Source organism: Pempheris klunzingeri, chromosome 14 (genome assembly GCF_042242105.1).
Source record: "Pempheris klunzingeri isolate RE-2024b chromosome 14, fPemKlu1.hap1, whole genome shotgun sequence".
Lineage (NCBI taxonomy): Eukaryota > Metazoa > Chordata > Actinopteri > Acropomatiformes > Pempheridae > Pempheris > Pempheris klunzingeri.
In genome coordinates, this window is record NC_092025.1 from 19,198,025 (window position 1) to 19,218,561 (window position 20,537).

At 42.4% G+C, this 20,537-nt stretch overlaps 1 protein-coding gene across 2 annotated transcripts; it reads right to left on the reverse strand.

Moving 5' to 3' along the window:
- Positions 1-652: 652 nt before the first annotated feature.
- On the reverse strand, positions 653-13,094 carry pitx1 (paired-like homeodomain 1). Of its 2 annotated transcripts, XM_070843485.1 has the most exons (4): positions 12,997-13,094; positions 11,895-11,949; positions 5,389-5,591; positions 653-1,567 (listed from the first exon to the last, which is right to left on the reverse strand). In XM_070843485.1, exons 2-4 carry the CDS (start codon positions 11,938-11,940, stop codon positions 1,019-1,021), a joined length of 798 nt encoding a protein of 265 aa, XP_070699586.1. In that variant the 5' UTR covers positions 11,941-11,949; positions 12,997-13,094; the 3' UTR covers positions 653-1,018. The 2 variants fall into 2 exon arrangements, with proteins under 2 accessions (XP_070699586.1, XP_070699585.1); XM_070843484.1 differs by lacking the exons at positions 11,895-11,949; positions 12,997-13,094 and adding an exon at positions 6,824-7,229.
- Positions 13,095-20,537: the final 7,443 nt, after the last annotated feature.

Sequence of the window (20,537 nt, forward strand, 5' to 3'; positions counted from 1 at the left end):
TGGCTGAAGCCCTGATAACTACTGGCTTGTCCCTTTTAATCCCTAAAAATCTTAAATTCCTGAGATAATCCTTCTAGAAAGGAGTGGATCAATAGGCTGCCGATATTCAGCCAAGTTATTCATTTTGCGCCTATTTGGGGAAAAATCAGACCACTGCGGCTGGTCTCGTTAAACAAAGACTCCTCTACAACATACTTGAAATAAACCTCTCGTTTCCTGGAGTTTATTCAAACAAACATGTTACCATAAACACATGAGGACTTTGAATCACCTTTTTGTATACAGTTTAGGCTAATGAACTTCTGCAAAGTCTTACATTATCGTACAAAACACGTTGCACTCAAGTTAAACATGCGGGTTTTTTTTTTTTTTTCTATTTCAGCAAACAAAAATGGAAAAACATTTCAAAGTAAAGTCACTGAACGGGAGGCGTCATGGAGTCAAACGGGCCGGTGGCACCCTGCATAGACAGGAAATAAAGCACACAGAAGCAGTATAAAATATGTACAATATAGGCTAGATTATTATTATTTTTTTGAGTCTGGATTCATGATATGCTCGACACTTTATTTTTTTTTCTTGCAAATCAGTCTTTTGGTCGAGAACCCCCCCCCTCCCCTCCCCCACTCAGGCAGTCTTTAAAAGCAAGCAAGCAAAACCAAAAAAAAAAGAGAAATCCCATCGTCTGTTTTCATATGTTAGGCCTGTATATATTTACATTTATATATATACAATGCAGCAATGTAACACGTCTTCATTTAAAAAAAAAAAAAAAATCCAAAAAACCTGGACATTTCAATTGCTGTGCAAGTTCATTGGTAAACACATATAACCCGCATAATCCATTTTTTCTTTTTTTTTTTTTTTTTGAAAAATGATTGCAACTAATCCAGTTTAGTTGTCTTTGATTTTTTTTTTTTTCCCATCCGCAGGTAGCCTACAAGCTCTGACACCGTGTCCGTTTATCACATATATATTTATTTATAGGTTTGTAAAATTCAGACCCGCTTTAGTCCCGTCAGCTGTTGTACTGACAGGCGTTCAGGCTCGACCCGGGGCTCTGCAGGCCGCTGTATCCAAAAGTTGGGTGCTGCTTGGATTTGAGTCTGAGGGTGGCCAGGCTGGAGTTACAAGTGTCCCGGTAAACGCTGTACGGAGAGCCGGGAGGCCCATACGGACACGCGGACGACGACATGGCCGAGTTGATCCCGGACGTGCCGATCCCGTTCAGGTTGCTGATGTTGTTCAGGCCCGGCGTGGGCATGCCCGGCACGGCGGAGTGGCCCATCCCGGAGGCCATGGTCATGGAGGAGATGGAGTTGGGCGCCGAGAACATGGACTGTGAGGTGAGGGGGCTCATGGAGTTGAAGAAGGTGAAGTTCTTGGTAGACAGCGGCGCCGGGGTGAGGCCCTTGTTGGTCCAGTTGTTGTAGGTGTACGCCGGGTACATGTCGTCGTAAGGCTGCATGAGGCCGCTGAACTGCGGCAGGTAGCTGTTCTTGCACAGGTCCATCTGCTGGTTCCTCTCGCGCTTCCTCCACTTAGCCCGGCGGTTTTTGAACCACACCTGGCGGACACACACACACACACACACACACACACGGTTAGCACTGTGGGCACCAACAGTAGTGGAGCACAGATGTCACCACGAGGATTTTATTTGGGTTCCTTTTTGTCTCACAGCATCAAATCTCAAACAGACGAGCTGCGTCCAAATCCAACTTTCTATCAATAATGACGCTGTGCACGTTTTTCTTTAAATGACATAAATTGTAGTTGGTACTGCTGGAATAATATGAAATTGTCATTTACAGACATCTGTGTATATATATTTTTTATAGCTATAAACTCTTTGTGCATCCCATCAGTGCCAAGCTTTGTACTGGAACTTTGTTAAATTGCACCGTCCCTATAAAATGAAATAAAGTGGAAATAAATCCACGCACTTTTAGTGCAGAGGGTATCAAACCGATTTTTGGCGCGCCTGCAGGGTGGTCTGTTGTTTAAGCCACAGAAAACGCGCACAAATACAATGTGGGGGATATTTTTAAAAAAGAAACTCTTAATTAATGGTATTTGTTTCAATTAACGTGCATCTTGTAAGTTCTTTGTTAAATATTTTAGAGGCACTAAAGCTGCAGTCTGACATTTAGAGACCTTTAATACATCTGTCTTAATGTCCTCAAACCTAAAGATTTCTGTGCAGCAGTCTGTAAACACAGAAAAAGGCCTAGACTGTATTTTCAGTTATGATTTGAGAAAAACACACCCACATGCTTATTCATCTCTTGGTCGACTCTATACATTTATACACGGTCATAAAAATCTGTTTTTAGTGCCCAAGTCTTGACTGGGGGATTTCTATTAGAGCTGTTTGGCTCATTTCTTTTTCCCCAGTGAGCACATCAAACTGACCAAACGCCCTAATTGTCTTTTCCAGCTTAAATCCTCACAATCAGTCCGCTTCGCTGCACCAGAACCCAAATTTAGGTTTAAGGAGCAGCTGCAGAGTCCTGTACTGTACAGACATAAACGTCGAATTAACCCGGTGAAATTTCCCTTTTAATTTGCTCAAAATCACAAAATCTGGAAGGCGACCAGCGACAGCATCTTAAATCCAAACTGTTGCTTTGTTTGTTTAAAAAGTGGCTATTTACTAAAGCCTTGTTTTTTAGAAACCACATGTATTCTGAGTTCAGTTATTTACGCAGGAAGTGTTGAAGCAGCTCTGGTGAGTGTGGAAGGACAGAAACATGGTTAAATAACCCATTTTTGTCCACAGCTGTCACAAATAAAAATTCCTAAAATTTTAAAGATTTTGACTATATAAAAACTTAAAATGTAATTCATATTATGACCGAATTAAAAAAAAAAATAAAAATACACAGGGATAGAAAATGTAAGCCAATAAAAGAATGTTGTTTAATAAAGTACATAATTCAAATATAAAATAGTAGAAATCGGACAAATATGTTTGGACTTAAGCCAGAGCCAAAGATGTGTGGGAAATAAATATTCAGCCATAGCATTTATTTAAAATCTTATTACCTTGTGTTTAGCAATGAAAATACACGTATTTCTGTGCTGCGTGCGGGTTGAATTGACGCCTACGTGTGTGTGCATATATATGAGGATGTAGGTTAAACTGCCCCAAATAAAAGCAAGTTTACAGCATGAATCAAACGGAGTGTAAATGAATCAGAAAACGTGCCTCTGGAAATCCTCACGCACTATCGAAACCTGACAAAATATCCGTTAGTCGGCACTCTGCAAGTCATTTTTAATTCGCAGTAGAAACAGTTTACAAACTGTATGGCCAGACGGGACGTGGAGGCTATTAATAGTGGCGCAGAGAGCAGGGTGCTGCGGACAAATTGTCCACAAAGACATGAGCGATTTGACAGAGTAGCGGAGGAAACGGACAGGCTGCGTCTCGCTGCACCGCCTCTGCTCATGTGAGTTTCCTACCGAGCAACCACAAAAAAAGGCAGTAGTACCATGGGTTTAAATGTCACGTTAACAAGCAAAACCCCGCAATACTCAAAATAGCTGAGCCCACAAATATCTTCAGTTTCAATCTATTATCTGTCAAGCTCGATTAAACACCGATGAGCCTGAAAGGTCAAGTCCAAACACTTAAAAATGTCAAAACATGTTATCAAACGCTCGGATACTGAAATATTCAGTCATGCGCTGTGTCGTCGCTCCTCCCAATGTTTTCTTTTTATTCCGCCAAAATAAAAGGCTGCACTGTTACTAAATCACCCTCTTGGCCCCAGAAATGAACATCCAGCACTCTATAACTTGTTCTGAGACTTTTTACGTTTGCCTCCTGCTCTTTAAATAGCTGTATGCATATTTATGCAATCCGAGACGGTGGATTTTGCAAGGACGCGCCGCCAGGCGCCAGTTGCTGTAAATGAAAACCAACTGCAATTGTTCTGTGTTTAACGCACGATTTTTACATCCACATCTTCAGAGAAAAGCGCAGCCAGCATGAATACCTGTGAAAAAACTGTAGTGTTTACTCTGGCTGACTAAAAAATGCCAGTCATAAGAAAACTTATTGTCAGCTATTTTCTACTTTAAAGGTTGTCTTATTAGAAGAATTCAAATCTCTTATAGTTTACGTTGGTTAATCAGATATAGTTCAAATGTGTTGAACTATGCTACTACCTGCATGTTTAAACATCCACCCTGAATAAATATAACATGCCTTTCCTGCAACACTCAAACTTTTGTAAATTCGTTCTACCATTGTATTTTTTTTAAATGTGTAAATTTGCATTTCTAATTTAACTAGTCTTTCAAAACAGAACGCGTAAAAGCAGCACCGGAAAACAGCGGTAATAGCAGCATACTTTTTTTTTTTTTTTTGGAGAGATGCCATTCAAAATGCACTTTCACCTTAGTGTAAAGAGAATAAAGCCTATTCTGTTCACAGTGCAGAGCTCCAGGTAATATTGGCTGCATGAAGGGGCTCCTTTACGGGGACAAATAAGGGTCCAGACTGGTGGTGATGTCATCAAATGACAAATCCTCCCCATTGGCTCCGTCATTTCCAACAGAGCCATATGGTCAAAGACAGCTTGGCTTTCTGCTAAACTTTCAACATTAACGTGTTGTAAAACGTGCAGTTTTCGTCCTGCTTGTGTCAGAACTTCGCTCCGGTTGTTGAGAATTACGCACGTGTTTTAATAATGGAGGACTTACTTTTTGGATACACCGAGGCTGACAGTCAGGGATGACTGCAACTTAACGTCTGTTAATGCTGGAGTTTTGAAAATCCCCCAGTTGCGTGTCTCTGAATTATGTCACACATTTTGTTCCTGGATTGTTTTAAAGTCACTGCAGTAATGTACTTGTTCAGACTGGATTGTCACTCTTTCATCCAGTAAGAAGACAGTAACAGGACAAAGTGATTCAGGGAAAAATCGACATTGTATAGACCTCAATGCCACATATAATATAACACTGGGTGATGTTATAAATAAGAAAAATGCTGGTAAAGCGGGTCCTCAGAGGAAGAGATTTTTCCACAGCGTGTAATTAAAATGAGATTAGAGAAATCAGTGGATTTTGCGTCAAGATGTTAGCAGGAACGAGAAACTATTAATTCAGCGCACGCATCAGACACAATGTGACCAAGATATGAAGCCGCTGACTTGAAAGTTTTTTGCAATTAATTTTGAAATGTTAGAATTTTTATTTGCTTATTTCTGGGTATTTTGCTGAACGTCTCATTTATTTATTTGGTTCATGTATGTTGACATTATTCATTTATCTCAGCCAAAAGAACCACCCAAGAATGCTCTAATTTATTTGTCAAATCGTTTTTACGCACGCATTACGCACACTTTACGCACAGCCGGCGGCCTGGCCTCTTACCCGGACTCTGGCCTCGGTCAGGTTGGTCCATACGGCGATTTCCTCCCTGGTGCTCATGTCCGGGTAGCGGTTCCTCTGGAAAGTGGCTTCCAGCTCCTGCAACTGCTGGCTGGTGAAGTGAGTCCGCTGTCGCCGCTGCTTCTTCTTCTTGGGATCGTCCGCGTTCCCGTCATCGCTCCTGTGTTCAGCGCTCCTCTCTTTTTCTGTGGATCATAAGTCGGAGTTAAATACCACTCAGGTACAGCAATAGGGTACTTTGGATGGCATGCAAAGAAGAACCTTTTTTGCATTTAAAAAGTTAGTATTTGCACATTAACAGTTCAGCATTTTAGACTGAAATTAGGTGCACCAACGTGCAAAAAAAAAAAACTAAAGCTTAAGGTCAACTAGGCCAGAAAAGGCCCGTCAATATGAAATAAGCAAAGCCACAACTCCAGAGAAATTATATACAAAGTTTTTCATAAAAAATAAGCCTCAAAAGAGAAGTGACAGATTAAAGCCAAATATTTACAAACATGTCTGGGAGTTTTGTCTCGATTCTTTCAAACACACTAGCTTCTGCCTCGGTTTACGTTGATAGATCCATATTACTTTCTTTACGACGAGGTTTGCCCACTCTTATCTCTCAACTGCTATCTTGTATTCGTGTCCTAACAAGATTGCCTCATTAAACTGAAAGGTCAACACGTGCAAAGGTTAATCACAAAACGGGAAAAGCTCTTGAATGTTTGCCAAAAATAAAAAAAAAAGACTTAAGCCACTCCATAATGTTTGATTTAAGCCCAAAGAATAATTTCAAAAAAGGAAATGAGAAATAAATGACACTGACTGATATTTGTTATTTCTTCCTTATGTGGACTTAAGAGAAGAAAGAGACACGTTTTTTTTCTCTAAAAATGTTTAAGAACAAAGCCCCTCTCCAAGAATTGTTAATACAGACCTTCTGGCTTTCAGTTTAGATTGGTGGATGGGCCCAATATTTATAGTTTGTTTTAATGCATTTACTGACAGCAGGCCAGGCTGTTCTGCACATTTTTCCCTGACAGATCTCTGGATCCTGCCAAGCGTTTGGATCAGCCAGCGCAATAAACACAAAACGGGGTGTAACTGCACCAAAATTAGACTATTCTGTCGCATTTATGTGCATTTAACTGGGGGAGGCGGCAGAAATCGACTGAACTGGCATGTAATGCAAGCGGTGTTTGATTAAAGTTATCCATGTGCATGCTGCATCGTAACACAAGGACATAAATCTCCATTGCAGTGAGAATAAGCAAACACTAGGGCAGAAAGGTTAACTAAAAGGCAGACACCTTTAAAGTGGAGGGATGCCTCTTTGACAGCCCACCGTAAACGTGCTAAATGAGACGTAAAATAAACTGTTATTGCACTCAGAAGAAGGAATCGAGTTGCTAAAAGCACTCTGACTGTGTACCTGCCAACTCTGTGTCTGAAGACTCGCTGCTCGAGTTCTCTAAAGTTTCCCGACTGCTGTTTGACGTTCTGGGTAAATGAAACGCGGGGGCCACGTCGCGGGGCGGCGGTGCTCTCACAGCCTCTGCGATTCTGTCCAAATTCATCCCACCTTTGAAGAGAAGGATGCGTACAAAGAGGAAACGGGGGGTGAATCTTGGAGTGCACAAAGACTTCCTCAGCAGCTAAAAAATCCACCCGCTGCCAGACACACACCGCGACATGAGAGGATGAAGCACACAAGGAGAATTTCCACCAGAGTTTTGTTCCTCCACGAGAGAGAGAAAAAAAGAAAAGTCACGACCCTCTTTTCCTCCTCTACAGCGGTGACGGCCCAGTGCGCTCTCCTTCTCTCCGCTGCAGGGAAAAGCTTCTGGCCGCTGTGAGCGAGAGGAAGCTCCGGCTCTCCAACCCACACAAGAGACCCACCCATCTGCTGCGTTTAACCTCCCCAAAACGAGCGAGTCCCACCCACTGAGCCTGCCCGCTGCAAGAAAATATCCACCCAAACAAGATACTTACGCTGATGTCAAGCTACAACAAATGAAAAAAAAAAAAAGTGCAAATAATTAATTAGACGTTTGGTGGTTTTGCCGAGTACAAATGAGCAAATGTCTTCAATAAGGTTCCGGTGGGGTGAGATCACAGAGCAGCCGAATCTGACCAAAACGGCCGATTCGCACTTATTGAATTTGTGAGTTTACTCGTTGATAGACTCCCAGAGCTCAGTTTTAGACCGCATGCTTAACGTAGACACTTTTTGCAGCGTTTATTTGCCTCTTTCTCGCTTGTCGGGAGCGCGCAAATCAAGGCTTTGCTCTTTAGGAGTAAAATGTGCCTTTTATTCGTGCAGGCATGTTTGAAATTTGTCCAGCGCAACGCAGCTGGGTGCGTTTACACACACACACACACACACACACACACACACACACACACACACACACACACACACACACACACTCCACATAATGTGTATCTCAGATATGTACTGAGCTGAATAAACATTTGCCATCTATCACGGGCCTGCCCTGTTAGTTTTTCCTCGGTGTGAAAAGGTGCGCGTTGATATGAAGATTGTGTGTCTGAATGACGCGCACTTCAAACTGACATGTGTCGCTGTATCGGCTCATTGTTTCACCACAAATAAACAATCAGGACTAATGCCTGCACAGACGCTGCAGCTGGCCTGCAGGGCCAACACCAGGCTGTCTTCTACCCAACAGGTAAATGAATAATACTGACATTTCCCCCAAACAGCCACCGGTTTATGACCAAACCTATCAAATACAAATTAAAACTCAATGATCAGACCACACTGCCGGATCCCAACCTCTCAGCACAGCTCCAATCACGACTGACGCTCCGCTACTATGATATGATTCAAAGATAACCTGATTTGGGCAACTGACCGTGACGGATTTGCCTTTCAGTCAGTTTTGTTGGCGCTGACGCACAAACAGCAGCCAGTGGTGGCCAGTTGCAGTCGTCCCTGAACAGGCAGCGTTGCATCTGTTTTTCTCCACTGAAAATATCCAGGCAATTAGGATTCCAAAACCCAACCAAGATCTGTGGTGCAGTTTAGATAAAGGTGGAAAAGGGCTGTAAGTGAATTTGAAAAACCAAAACTTCAAATCAGATGTTTTCATTTCTGTGCGCTTCGGGTCAGATTATCCCTGACATGCACACTGCTGACACTGATAGTTTAAGTGCACTGTGGCCCTCTGAACATTCATGCGCCTGTGTGGAGAACAGCTGAGCTGCGTCCAGATGTCGACTTGCTGATCTCAGCCTGCCGCACTGGACTGAAACATTTGCAGTAGAAATGGCACGATTTTTACAAACTTTTTTTTTTCTCTGTTAGAAAACGCAGCGGCGCCTGCTGGTCACAGAACACGGAGGTCAACCTCTTTCTTTCAATTAGTAAGAGGTCCTTATGGCGCCAGGTGAGGCCTGAGTGTTATACTTTAAGGTTTAAGCAGGGACGGGATTTCTCCACCAATGAGAACAGTCACTTTGTTTGTATTTTACTGTTTTAATAATTAGACTCTCTTCGGACGCACCAAAGTTTCAGGCCTTCAGTTTGTACGCACAAGAGACCTTTTCCGTCCTAATCTGCTTTGTGTGATTGCGCATTTGCAAACCTACTGCAGAGTTTCAGCTCTGAATCGTTTACTGTAGTAGACTTACGCAGTATTTAAATCGCATTTCTTAAACTCAAATAAGGAGAAATATTTGCCAACACACAGAAACTTGTTTCCATTGAAATGTTTTTTTTTTTTTAATTAAGAACATTTCTGCCGGACAAACTGTCAAACAAGTCAAACTGTCCAAACCCAAAGACAGACGAACTCTTTTGAGGAAAATCAGCTTTGAGTGACTACATGGCCAATCAGGCCACATTCTGTTTGGCTCCCAGACCAAAAGCCAAGTACATTTAGTCAGTTTACATATTTCCCTGATTACCATCAGTTTATTTTCAGGTCTCTGAAGCAAATATGAGAGTAGCTGACCTGCCGCGCTGCTGCCGCTCGGCCTGCAGCCTACATGTGGCAGGTAAATGCGCACCGGCTCAGGCCTCCCCGTCTGGGACGCGGACTGTCACCGGCGCCAGTCTCAAGCATTTTGGGCCTTTGTATGACAGTGACTTCTGACATGAGATCCCCGTCCGACCGGAAAACTCCCCCGAAGGCCCCTTTCAAAAGACAATTGTGGAAGCTCTCAACAATCACTCACTTGCCTTTTTCCATCTATTTGTTCAGCCTCTCTGCACAGAGTGTGTTCCAAAGAGAGTGGGGGCTCACAGGGACCTGCAGTGTGTTTCTATCCGCCGTATCAACTCAATTTACTTATGAAATCCGAGAATCTAGAAATTGAAATAACCAACCCTGTGTTTTTTAAAAAGCCTAATCATGTAATCATTAGACCTAGTACCTGGTTATCCCTTTGTGCCAGGAAGTGGTATTTACTATGCAGGTCGGCAAATTCAAAAATAGGTGCTTGTGAGTTGGGTTTGTGTGAAGTGGGGGTTCGTTATACGGTGATATTTTTAAGAGCAGTGGTAGAGTTGTATCCTTAAAATGCCCTTCCCCGATATTATATAAATATTCCAGCAGCACAACAGTAGATAAGAATCACAATAAACCCTCTGACCCCTGAAGTCCCCAGTGGAATATTATAGGATTTACAGCACATGGAGACTTTCCATGGAGGAGTTCCCGTGATTCTACCTTCCCCTGTCCTCCAGCAGATATTACAGGCTGATAGATAGATGGGGGTAATCTAAATACCCAGCCTCCTCTGCCTACATCCCCGCCTGCGCCCTGCTCCTCCTCATGCTCTGGAGGGCACTTGCGTGTGATAGATGACTTAAAAAGCCTTTCCATCCGGCAGGACAGGTTAAAGGCCAGTGGCAATGCAAACACTCATATTTTTCCTCCAAGAAGTGAAAACAAACTCTGTGAGCGCCGTTAATCACACACGAAGCACACATAAAAAAAAAATACTGCCGTTGTGTATTTCTTTCTCTGGACTGTAAAGCAACCCGACAAAGTGAGGCTAACCACGGGGCCAAAATAACAAAGCACACAGAAAATTAAAGCTTGCGAGCGCATTCAAAGGCAGAGCAGCAGTGGAGATGTAACCGGACACGGTGGGTAACTGGAGAAGAACAGAGCTGATTATTTCCTTGGTGATGGTTTCCCTGCTTGGTCCAAGGCCTGTTTGACCTGCAGCCTGACAACCAACAAAGAACCTGACAGAGGGGATGCAGGTGTAAACAAAACAACCATCACAGAGAGAGGCTCAGCAATAAAACATCCAAAAGCTGCCAGAAAACGTCAATTTTTTTTTTTTTTGGGGGGGATTTTTCCACAAATGACTCCCTCGTTGACTGTAAGCCAGTTCGACTTACACACACACACACTGTACACTTTGTTGACTCATCCCAGCAGCAGTGCACTGTGGTTATTTGGGAAAAATAAAAAGTTTGATCACTTGAGTTGAAAAATTCGAATTAGTCCTAAAAAAAAATCCATATTTGTCACACACACAAAAATGCGTTTCTTAATTGACATGTATGCATTTTTTATTGGTTTTTAGAAGGAGTCTGATTCATGTCTAGCCACATGGACTCCACTAGAACTTTAATGAGTGCGTTTAGCCCGAATTTCCCTCCAAGTACAAATACAAACCACCTTTTCAGCAGTCCGAACCTCTTTCAGCCAGTTTGTCTTGGTGATAATTATGTTTTCACTTTATGCCGTGCTGCTAAAGCATCTGACCTTTTTAAGTAGAAGCTGCTTTATTATAACAAATGATCATGTTCCTTGTACACAACTACTCTCCGGCCAAAATGTGTTTTAAAAAATCCCATATATTCTCCAAAGTTCTCATGTCTCCATTTTACTCTTTTTTTTTTTTTTGGTCTGGTTAAATCCATGTTCACAGAAAACTCTTATTTGGTTATGAGTAAATATTACAGGTAAACTGCTTTTCGAAAAAAAATGTCCTCCTTAATGGAGCTATTTTATGGCTCGCTGATATTCTCCCCCTTTTTTTCTTTATCCAATGCAAAACAACGCACCAGGAAACTATTATCATCAGGAACCAGACACACCAAATAAAACAGATCACTGTGGAAGTAAAACTCGACACCTTTGTTGAAGATGTGTCAGTCTGCGCTCAGCTGATTTCCGCAGGCTCCCATTTGCATCTCATTATCTGATACTTCCCCACATCAGCGTGTCGTAAATGCCCCGCGATTTAATTCATCACATTGCAAACATGTTTGGTCGAAAAGCTTAATAGCAGATGCCCGTGAACACACACGGCCGGTGTGCGGTGAGATTTAACAGTAACATGTTCTGGCAATAACAAGCTCCGACTCTCCCTCCACAGTGGGTCCGCACTTCAGTACAGCATCATTTTAGCATTTGCATGATAGTTTCTAGTTTGATTTTTTTTAAAAAAAACAAACAACAAACAACATCAAACTGTACATTTCTCAAAGGCGATGTGATGTAACCAAGTCCTACCTGGGTCTCCACAGGACACCCCATTCTTCGACAGATTCAGTTCCATTCCAGTTGCCTGAAAAACAAAACAAGAAAGTTGTATCAGAGGAAACTTTTCCTGCACATCAAATACATATTTACCCTCATTTTAACCGAGTAGTGTTAGAATTATAATCTATGATTTCTGCTCGTACACAATAAATAAAAGTTGGTCCTCGACAATAAATTAAAGTTTGTTCAAAACCAGCGACCAATAATCCTGTAAACGTCTTATTCATGTTGAATTATTCTTGAGTCCCTCTCTGAATTCTCAATAAAATATGAAGAAAAATCCGAGGCAATGCAGCTACAACAAAACTATAAAAATAACTTTTACTAAGCAGCAAACCTAAACTTGTCACCAATACCGTCACGCATTTAAACTGTCACTCTATTTTAATATGAAACGTTTCCACGCTGATTTTCACATTTTGGGCCCTCAGTTACACCCCTGAGCCAACATGGCACAGTTAACATATGTCATGATCACACACACACACACACACAGCCCCTCTTATCTACAGGAATCCCTTTGCTGCTTCATGTCCTCAGTAAATCTTCCCTCAGCTCCCTTCTGTCCCTTCACGCTTCGGTGGTGCAGCCGCCTGCACTTTAAACTCACTTGCTTCATTTAAGGCGTCAGTCAGAGATTAATGCAGAATTTCTCTGGAGTATACTGGGTATATCACAGTAGGCTGTAGGCTTGATCTGTCCTGACAATGATGCTCACACACTCTGAATAGCACTGACTCAATTCTAGCTGCCAACTAACGACATTTTCTACAGACTCTGCTGCTGTTAAACTTCAGAAACCGTCGCTGTGCTTAAAGCTCCATCCACTGCAGCCTCTCTGACCCCAACTGTCCCACAGCACATCTCTGCTCAGTGGAATCTGCACTTGTCAACATTTAATTTTCTCCATCACGCTTAACAGGGACTCACGTGTGACTCATGTGATATTTGCAACATCTGAAGCGTAAAACGGCCACAAGCGGGATGCAAGCCAAACCTCTGACAGAGTCCCTGAGCTAAAATTCAGCCACCTGACAGACGAGGCGCGCGTGTGTGTGTGTGTTTTACTCACCAGTTGGGTCCCAGCAGGGGCAGACGACAGAAAAAAAAAGGAATAAAGCCTCAGAGTTTCCCCATGCACGTGTTCAGTAAATCCACTTTATGCGTCGGCTGCGCGTAAACGCTGCGTCCGCGGTATTCAGCGCTTTGGTTGCACCTCTGCGGCGCTGCCTTGGTTTTCTTCGCCAGCGATCTCCAGCACGCCTCGTGGTGACGTCACTTCACCGCACCCCCCCCCACACCTCAGCCGTGGACACCATCACCCCCCCCCCCCCCCCCTCCATCCCCCGTTGTCATCATCTTTATCCTTCTGCTCCTTCAAGCTCCTCTTCATCACAGTGCCATGTTCCTCTCCATCGTCACCATTTTTTTTAATCATCGTCGATTTCCACAACTTTATCATCCTCGCGTGGCGTCACCCTCATCTCCATCCCCAAAACGTACCCTGAGTCTCTCTTTCTGATCTTCAAAGTATAATAAAAAGAAAGAAATCAAAGTATAATAATACTTAGAAATTATGATGATAAATCAAATAAATTATTATTTCAGTTTATGAATATTTTCACTCGCGCAAACCTGCTCATGTTTCCCTCTTTTATTTGTATGTGACAGCGGCTGTGAAGAAAAACATTTTCTGCGTGAAAAACTGAGACGTAAAAGTGTTGTGATATCATTTGGTACAGTTTGTGCAGTGATCGGTAGAACTGCGAGGAGGCTTGAAAATTAATAGTTTGTTTTCAGTCATATGCTACAGAGGAATAAAACAAGTCTGACATTTTCTATTATTTATTTATTTATTCATGATAGTTTTAAACTAAATTGCACGGGCTACCAGGTTCTGTTGCTTTTTCTTTTTTCCTTTCTTGTCTTTTCTTTTTTTTAAATTTAACATATTGCTTTTGTTTTTCACACACGATTGAAAAATCACAATATTTAACTGAGAAGTGGCAGCAGCTCATTTCCATTAATGGCCTAATTTACAGCAGACAGTCAAGTCTGCGGGCACTAATCCTGTTTGTCCTCTAGATAATAAAATGACTGGGCCAACAATAAGCCGTCTGAACGATACAGTCTAAAACTCATTTGTTCCCGGACGATTATTTATGCTGTTAATTGTTCATGTCCTAATATTTGCACGCAGATTTAGGAGATGATTTGTTCTGCTGTGGGGTTCACGTTAATAAAAACATTTTGATTGTTCCAATGTTTTATTTGTCCTGTGGCTTAAATGCGGGAAATCGGACTGAATTCCATTTTTTTTTCATTTCATTTTTTCTTTTCGATAAAACGATCGTCATAGTTTTGTGAAGATGCTCAGATGGGAACATTGAGGCCTTTGTGTGTCTCTGAGCTGCTGCAGCGCAGCGGCACAGACGGAAACGCAGACCCAAAACAACGAAAACGCCGAGACAAAATCCTTTAAATAAACCTTTTATCTAAAGCAAATAAACTGATGATTGGGGTCAGATCTGAAACGCTGCAGGAAGGTTGCATTAATGCACAAAAAGGCACGAAAAGTTAAAGTAAACCAGTAGGCCACAAGTAGCCGAGACCGAGATTAAAGTAGATTTGGACTGTGAGCAGCGGACGGGCTGGATCACTGATCAAGACTTGTCATAAATAAAACCAAGAAGAACTTAATTTACAACATCTGAAATGTCACAAGTGTTTTCGTTTCCATGTTGCGTCCTTATTAACATCCTTTGCTGCAGAGTTGATCTCTGAAAGGAGACAAAACACTTTGGGGCTGGATTTTAAACGTCCACAGCCGAGATGTGCAGCCCACGCACAGCAGCCCCACCGCTGAACCACCACAGAGTCTGTGTGGCGAAGAATATTTCCAAGCTCCACATACTTGGTTTACAAGCTCCTTCTTTTGGCCTGAGACATGGGAGAAAGTGTGAAATTTGTCCCACCCTTACACTTTCCTTTTTAACTCGGCCAAGAGCTGCGCACGAAGCAAAGCCCGGCTCTGAGAGAGGGATCCTGGAGGGATTAAAGGGGAGCTCCGGGCCTCCCTCCAGGACGCGGACAGACCTCCTTCCCAAGGTGCCTCTCGAAGATGCCGAGGGCTCTCACCTATCCTCAAGTCAGCCGTTTTTCCCTTTTTTTTCTTTTTTTTTCCAGGGGCACACCAGGTTACCTCTTTGTCAAAATGGACATGTCAATATTTGTACTTCACATACAGGTGAGACACAGTGATGTAACAATAAGGCCTGAATCGGTGCAGAAAAATCCAGACAGTTTGGATCCAGTTTTGGTCACCTTTTGTTTTTCGTGCCAGGTGCTTAAACTTTGTCAGGAGCAACACTTGCTTGATTTTTGTGTGAAATAAAGTTAAAATTGATATTAATTTACCTAAATTATACCAAAAGACAGTAATGAGCTATAAAACACCAGTGGAAAACAGTTGAATTTGACCAAATTATTTAAAATGAGTCCATTGCTGAAACACAAAATATGCACCTCATGCGTCCAACGTGCATGTAATCCTGCTTGGTTGGAACCACAATACAAGTGTGTTCCTGTTCCTCCCATTAGGCCTCAATACTGACCCCTGCTCCACAAAATAGTAAGAATCGACAACAGCAGCCTGCGTAATCGTCTACCTGTGAGGCCTGCATTGCTAAATAATGAGTCTTACACACACACACACACACACTATAATTAGGCAGTAGGAAGGCAGGTAGGAGAATGCTGTGATTACTCAACGAGTGACTCGAGGAGTTAAGTAGTGCCCTGAAGGTGAGGCCGTGGCCTCATCTCCCCTGTGCAAATAGGTGAAGGGATTATTTAGCCCGTTCGGAGTGTGTGTGAAGGGGGAGGAGGTGTGTGTCTGTGGCCAGGACCTGTCTGATGGTCACCCCCGCAGCGTAAATAGTTATTCCTGAATAACAGAATGGCTGATACACGCTGGAAAGGTGGAAAACAAGCTCACACACCCCGTCAGGAGAGGTGCTTGGAGGAGGCTGGATGTGTAAATGTGTGTGTTCAGGATAAGTCTACATTAAACACACACACGCTGACACACTCAACCTCCAAGCTTCATGCACACCTCGTAGCAGCAGTATGTGTGTGTGTTTCTGAATTGGATGTTTTCATGTGGTCTAACCCACAGAAAAGAGGACTTGCTCTTCAACCAGCGTCTCCCAGCGAGCTCCCCATCCTGGACAATCGTAATAAAGCAGATCTGGTGGCATTAGTATGTTAAGGTCTGTTTCCGCTGAGCGAGGAGCAGAGAAGTGCTTTTCAACTTTGTCATCCAGACTCTGTAGAATCAATCAGAGGGGGTTTGAGAGCTTGACGCTGGGCAGTTTGACAGAATGGAAAGCCTTTTGTGACGTCCCAGCCATTTTTCTAACTCTGAGCAGAGCCGGAGAGTCCGCCTGCATGTCAACAAGCCAAACACCCAACCAGCCAGGCAGCCTGGACAGGCGCTCAGACAGACAAACAGCAGTCTGGTAGACAGACAATCCATGATATTTACTGCATAAAGTTTCCACTACTATGGATATTTATCTACTTCAAAACATGTGAGCAGATGAGGATGAAGTCACCCTCTCATCACTGGGTGTATTATGAGGAATGGATGCTTCCCAGTTTCCTTTTTTTCCTTCTTTGAAGCAGTCCCCCTTGAAGTGTGTTGAAAACACAGATGTCACAGTTTCCAATCGGCAGTGAAATTAGTGATGTTTTGATTGCGCAGAGCTCGGAGATTACCAACGTAAACAGGTCTGGTGCATAGATCATCATTTCAAGACGAGGCATCATCCCTTTTTTCCACTTTAGCCAAACTCAGCGGGCCTCTTTGGCTTAGTGCTGATGAGAAGCGGACATCCAGCTTCCAGTTTTTCATCTGAGCGTCAACGTTACGCTGGCTAAAAGTGATATTTCCTTTTGGTTGATCATTTGAATGGCTGACCACCAAATATGGCTGCTGTAGCACCACACTTGAACAGAGCTTTGTCTAAAAATAATGAATAAATGGTAATAAATATCATGTCGTCATCTTTCAATGCCGATTTTAACATCTCACAAGAAGCTCTTCCTCTTGTCCTTGGATGCTGATTTTGGAGGCTGAACACTCCCAAACTGAGCATTAAAGGTATCTATTCCTAAAATGATCTTCCAAAGTCAATCATCACTTGACTCACTTATTGACTGCTGGTGTGGACATTCAGCACATCCTGGGTTGGAGTTGAGGTCCTCTGATCCAAAAAAATTTCATTGCTAGATGATAGATTCTCATTATTTTTTATTCGTCTCCATTCAACACTGCAGAGCCATCACTGGCTCCATTTATCAAACCTGAGTTTTAGACTTTATGTGAAATTGTAGTGGAGAAACTAAATTCCCACAGATACCAAATTATATGAAGGTGAACTTGGGGGCAAATGTCAATGAAATGATACTAACAATTGACAGAATTGATGAGAAAAACAGTGTTCAAGAGAAATAAAGGATCCACTTATATTCAAGACTTAACATATCACAACATGTGACAAAAATCACATGTAGTTTGTAGTTTAGCCACTAGTTATCTGGCTAATATAAGCTGAATGCAAGAACAAATAAAATCTAAGTAGTGATTTACTCTTTTCCTGTTTTTTGTGGGGAATCCTCCACAGGAAAAATTAAGCTTTTCTTGCACAAGAATTTAATACTGTATCTGGAAGTGAAAACCAAAGCTGCACAAGGCTGTTGTGCAGATTGTGCACGGTGGCGGCTCCACATGGCAGCAACAGGTAACTGTTTGAAAACTGTGAACCTCAATACCCAGAAATCCTTGAAATCCTGTCGTGTGACCTCTTCAAACTGCACACAGTGCTCTAGTATTTATGAACCCTGTGTGTCTGACATCAGGTTGGACCAAAGCAGAGAGCATACCAGCATTTCTATGAATCAGCCATCCGCTTCCTGTGATCCTTTATCCGATCAAACCTGACACTGGACGTTAATTTGGGCAGATTAAGTGAATCTATTGAGAGGATGTTAAGACTAAGACAAGTGTATATGTTTATTTCATGTTCCTACAGTAGCTGTATATCCCCCAATAGTCTGCTTCCTCTGTGGCACAGCAAAATCTAAAACCTAAAATGTTTTGTTGGAATCTGACTAGTCTGCTCCGTTTGTCATGTTTGGTTGATTAAGACACCTGGAGTCTTAGAAAGGCACAACGGCAGCAGGGACACAGAATACAAATACCGCAGGTCCTCCAGGATTTAGTCCCCAGCCAGCAGGAGTTCATGTCCAGAGGCAGAGTCTTAAACAATAAAGCATCACTATGCTAAGCACAGTAAGATTTTAAGCTGTGGATATTTATTCCACAATGAGGTTTCCATATCTGTTTATCCCTCCAATCCACCTGCATCTATAAATGATAAAAACTAATCTAGAGCAATGGGCCTGTTTTGTATTCTGAAACACCTTGAGCTACATGGAGCTCATGGTGCTATTATATCTGTGCTGTCCCAAATGGGATCAAAGTACCGATTTCACGCGCTGAAGGAGTTCGTATCAGACATGAAGCGTGTGTGGTTGGTGCTGTTTACCCCACACAAACTCATTGATAATCACTTAAAACAGATTTCCAATATCAGTTGCACAAAACTAACTCTTTAAAAAAAGTTCCCTTGCTCTCTTTTTTTTTTTTCATCAGTTTTGATAAATTGTTTTATTTACTGTCTCTCTCCAACATCTGGATTCTGGCCTCTGGAGCGGCACACAGCACTGAACAAGCTTGGCTGTGGCTCGGCGAGCTCAGAGATTTATGGAGGAGGCTTATAGCACTCTGCTGTGTTTGGGATAGTGTTGCCCTGCGCTGTCCCACTAAGATCACTATACTCTCTCCTCCCCTGCTTCCCGGCTTTCAATCCAGCGTCTGGCTCATCGAGGAAAACTGTCCGCCCCCTTCTTCCCCTCTGTCTGCCTCTGTCACCGGCGAGGGACAATAAAAACCACACGGTCATTGGGCTGCTCTGATTACAAGAGAATGTCGACTGTTTGGTTTGCAGCAAAGGGGCTCAAGGAGGTTGCTTCATATTTGGGCGGTTTAAGCAATACAAGAAGTGGAATAGATGCATTTTATTCACCTTACCTGAACTATTGATTATTTTTTGACAGATTAATACCATATAATACACCTTCCCCGAGGTCTACGTGCAACTAATTGCATTTTAAATTTTCTTTTCAAGTAATAACTGTTGTATATGATGAGCAAAAGGTGGAAGTAGCATGACATTGCTATCATTTAGTCACTGTCAATACTACTCATGTCTGTCTGTTAAATATAAGGCTGCTGCCATCAGTCAGATAGTTTAGCTTAGCCTAAAGACTGGAAACTGGAAAAGGGGAACGGGGAAATTACTGTCTTATGTCCAAAGGTTACAAATTCTGCTAACCAGCTAAAGCGGACTAATTAACACGTTATGTTTTGTTTGTTAAACTTGTGGGAAACCCAAAGTGTAATAATGACAATTCGGACTGTTGCAGAGCAGTTGCCAAGCAGCCAGCTGAGATTCAAGGAAACTGCTTCTTTGAGTGAAAACTAGTTTTGTGCCTGAACCCCTGCAAAATGGAGAATTGTGGGTTTTAGCACTTACATTTTTGGGGGATTTTCTGAGATTTTTGGGGGGGATTAAATAAATTACACACAATATGTGAATTGGTGAGCTTTTGATGTGCAACAGGTGGATTTTGTTAGCTTTGGATAGAGCTAGCTGTTTGCTCCAGTTTGTATTCTCTGAGCTAAGCTAAAATAACTGGCTGCTGGCTTTACTTTAATGGCCACAGTGGTCAATCAATCTTCTCATCTAACTCTCCACTAGACTGCCAATCAAGTCGTTTAAATTGCTGAAACTAAACCTTAACTGTAGAGTAGATATTGTAATGGTCATTTGTAACAGATTTGGAAGGCATCAACAAACTACTATCATCCTGCCAGAAGGGGCACCAGATCAGTTTTGGAAGGCAATTACAATTTAACTATTGTCATTTGTATTAGAGGATTTGTTGGTAATTCCTTTTGAACAGATGCCTCTTGATGTCGACTTTTTCATATTGGGGAGACTTTGACCTCACGTCTATGGATTCTTGTTAAAGTGTTTCAAAGTTTCACGTAAGTAGCATCAAATAAACCTATGTGATGATAATTGTTCTCCAAAAAAGTTCAAGTTAGCATTTAAGCTTATCTCGAATAAGTTATGTTTACATTGGTGCCAGAGGTCATAGTGACCTTTTCAACATCACTGTCAGTGAGGATCTTGCTCTCTGTTTTCTGGCCTGTGTCAGTTGTTGCTGCTCCACTTCCTCATTTTTGGACTAAGAGAAGGGAGCATGTCCAATTTTCCATTATTTGAGGTGCATTACTTCCCCTCCCCTCTTTGTTACTCGGCTCAGCTTAACCAGGGCTGCTCAGAGTGTCTGTAAAAATCCTTTTGGCCTTTTGTAAAGCGTTCCCATAATAAGAGATCAGTTTAAATATAATCAAGTTGTACAGGAGGAGTGATTTCTGGATAAGTTGTTCTTGGCGTGAGGGCCGAGAGCCTGAAGCTT